Consider the following 3483-nt stretch of genomic DNA (forward strand, 5'->3'; position numbering starts at 1 on the left):
GAGAGAGGTTGGCTGGTTTGGCCAAAGCCATGTACTTATCAGAATATGGATTTTAACTCAAATCACAGAGCTACTGAGTGGCGGAGCTACGACAGAATAGGGAACAGACCCATCTTCTCTGAATCATCTTCCATGGTCTACTATATTGCTCAATTTCTCTATTCCACGCCCAGGTGAAATTGGGTCCAAGTGAACTTCAGGGCGATCCTTGAAATGCAGCAGAAGTTCCAGGAGGACAACTTAAATGGGATGTGAGTAAGGGAGAGGTTCCCATCCATACTTTGTCCTAAGACGCTGAAAGTTTTATACACACACAGGATTTGTGTACTCTCTCAAGCACCAGCTGGCTTAGGGCAGTGACTCCATTCTCCTTTGCCTCCTGCTCTCTATTTACAATATTAAAAGATGGGCCGGGGCACCTGGGTGGCTCAGTGGGTTGAGCCTCTGCCTTCGGCTCGGGTCATGATCTCAGGGTCCTGGGATCGAGTCCCGCATCGGGCTCTCTGCTCAGCGGAGAGCCTGCTTCCTCCTCTGTCTCTCTCTCTCTGCCTGCCTCTCTGCCTGCTTGTGATCTCTCTCTGTGAAATAAATAAATAAAGTCTTAAAAAAAAAAAAAAAAGAGATGGGCCAAGTGCATGCCTCAGTTTACTATGAGCTAACTGTTACCTCTAGTAATAGAAGAGTATAATAGAAATAGGGTAGAAGAAAGAGCACCGGTCTCGAGAGTCCCGCAGAAAACTCCAGTTAGAGTCTTAGGAGCAAGTCTACGCCTTGAAGAGACAGCAGTTTCCTTCTCTCAACATATAGATGAGGAGGAGCGGGCCAAGAGAAAGCACAGGTTCTGTCAAGGACTTAGGAATGGCTTGGGAGTTGAAATGGACTGGATGTGGCTTAGGCCAACTCACCAAACGTCTCTGAGGCTGTTTCTTCATTTGTTAGATGGTGATAAGAATATGCACTTATTATTAACAAGACGTACTGTTAAAAAGTTAATGTGATAATGTACACACAGAGCCTGGCATAAGCAAGCCCCCAGTAGCTGGTGACTATTATTGTTACCAGAGCAGGGGGCTGAACGCACCTCTCCCGACTCTTGCCTTCTCAGCCTCAGGGAGAGTCTCCCGCGCCAGAGCGTGGTTGTACAGGAGCTGGAGTTTGAGAACAGGCCGTCTTATCCTCGGCTCGTGCTGCTGCAGCTGGCCAACAGAAATGTCGCAGGGAAACGAAGGGGTTAAAGTGATGAGCTTGAGAAAGCCCAGAAAGCTAGAAAAACCACCCCCTAACCCCCGCCCCCGGCCTGGCTAAGTAAGCCCCTCCCCTCCGCCACCAGGGCGGTAGCCTCGCACTCCCTCCCTCCGCCCCTCGCTTACAAGACCTAATGAGCTCCCCCGCGAGGCCGAGCACCGAGCCCGGCCCGGAGCGAGGACACTGCGCCGCGCGCGCCGCGCGGGTGCGGGAGCCGGGCCTGGGTCGCAGGCGGGAATCAGCCGGGGGCTCACCGGCCGCGCGGCGGGCCGCTGGGGAGTCGCGGCGATGGCGGTGCAGGCGGCGCTCCTCAGCACGCACCCTTTCGTCCCCTTCGGCTTCGGGGGCTCCCCGGACGGGCTGGGGGGCGCCTTCGGAGCCCTGGACAAGGGCTGCTGTTTCGAGGATGATGAGACCGGGACACCAGCGGGCGCGCTGCTGGCGGGCGCCGAGGGCGGGGACGTGCGCGAGGCCACCCGCGACCTGCTCAGCTTCATCGACTCGGCGTCCAGCAACATCAAGCTGGCACTGGACAAGCCCGGCAAGTCGAAGCGGAAGGTGAACCACCGCAAGTACCTGCAGAAGCAGATAAAGCGCTGCAGCGGCCTCATGGGCACCGCGCCCCCCGGCCCGCCCTCTCCAGGCGCTGCTGATACACCGGCCAAGCGGCCGCTCGCAGCCCCGGGCGCCCAGACAGTCGCGGTCCCGCCCCACGGCAAGGCGGCTCCTCGGCGGGAGGCGTCGCAGGCCGCGGCTGCCGCCAGCCTGCAGAGCCGGAGCCTCGCCGCGCTCTTCGACTCGCTGCGCCACGTCCCCGGGGGCGACGAGCGGGCCGGGGGTTCGGTGGCGGCGCGGGTGGCCGGGCTCGGTGGAGCGAGCGCTGGGGGCTCGGGAGGGGACGCGGCCGGCTCCGCGGGAGGTACCGCAGTCCCGGGAGCCAGAAAGGTCCCGTTGCGAGCCCGCAACCTGCCCCCGTCCTTCTTCACCGAGCCGTCCAGGGCGGGCGGCAGCGGCTGCGGCCCGTCGGGGCCCGGCGTGAGCTTGGGCGATTTGGAGAAGGGCGCGGAAGCCGTGGAGTTCTTCGAGCTGCTGGGGCCCGACTACGGCGCGGGCACCGAGGCGAGTGTCTTGCTCGCCGCGGAGCCTCTCGATGTTTTTCCCACGGGAGCCGCCGTCTTGCGGGGTCCCCCGGAGCTGGAGCCTGGTCTCTTTGAGCCGCCACCGGCGATGGTGGGGAGCCTACTGTACTCCGAGTCCTGGAGCGCCCCAGGCTGCCCACCGACCAAGAAGCCGCCGCTGGCCGCCCCCCGCGGCGGCTTGACCTTGAACGAGCCCTTGCGCCCCCTGTACCCCACTGCGGCGGACTCTCCCGGCGGCGAGGATGCGCCCGGCCTTTTGGCGTCTTTCGCCCCCTTCTTCTCAGACTGCGCACTGCCCCCGCCACCGCCGCCGCATCAGGTGTCGTACGATTACAGCGCGGGCTACAGCCGCACGGCTTACTCCAGCCTCTGGAGACCGGACGGGGTTTGGGAAGGGGCGCCCGGGGAGGAGGGGGCGCACCGGGACTGAGGGAGAGGTGCTGTTGCGGATTTTGAGACTGCTGTGGGGAGCTCCCGCCTCCGGGTTTCTCCTAAGCCTAAGAACGCTGGAAAGTGCACGTGGAGATGAAACCGGGTTTTAAAATATTCAATTAATAAAAGAAACTTAAGAAAAAGATGAAGAGGAGTTGGGGTTGTTTTAATTACAGCTTCAAGTGTTTAAAAAAAGAAAGCAAGCAAGCCAGAAAAAAGCCGTTCGTAGGTTCTTATTGGACCCGGCAACCAAGAAACCAAGCTGGGCTTTGGGAAATGGGGTGGGCATGGTGGAAGGGGCAAGCGGTGGCTTCTGTAGCCACCTGACACTCCTCCAACTTTTCAGCGAAAGGTCAGTGTGTTTAGTTTAATTGCCCCTTCCAAACAGTGCGCTGGTCCCTCCCTTTCCTTCCCCTTTGAGTGCATTATGAATTAAAGCCTATATTGAAAAGCCTGGAGCGAAGATACGTTATTGATTGGGGTGTTTTCTTAGAGGACGGTTTTCGCTTTGGTCTCCTTGCCTTGCTGTGTTATTGAGGACAGGAGGCCAGTGGTCCACCGCTGACCTCCGGTGTGCTGGTCCTTGTGCGGGGGACTTTTCTCTGACACTGGAAGTGTTTTCTGCTCTCTTCTTCTTCCCATCTCATTATCCTTCTTCCATTTTTTT

General features: G+C 59.1%; 1 protein-coding gene across 1 annotated transcript; it reads left to right on the forward strand.

Moving 5' to 3' along the window:
• Positions 1 to 1382: 1382 nt before the first annotated feature.
• On the forward strand, positions 1383 to 3270 carry LOC111154486 (family with sequence similarity 181 member B). The gene has a single exon (XM_022514098.1). It carries the CDS (start codon positions 1534 to 1536, stop codon positions 2812 to 2814), a length of 1281 nt encoding a protein of 426 aa, XP_022369806.1. The 5' UTR covers positions 1383 to 1533; the 3' UTR covers positions 2815 to 3270.
• Positions 3271 to 3483: the final 213 nt, after the last annotated feature.

Source organism: Enhydra lutris, unplaced genomic scaffold (genome assembly GCF_002288905.1).
Source record: "Enhydra lutris kenyoni isolate GAN:26980312 unplaced genomic scaffold, ASM228890v2 scaffoldscaffold37, whole genome shotgun sequence".
In the NCBI taxonomy this organism is placed as follows: Eukaryota; Metazoa; Chordata; class Mammalia; order Carnivora; family Mustelidae; genus Enhydra; species Enhydra lutris.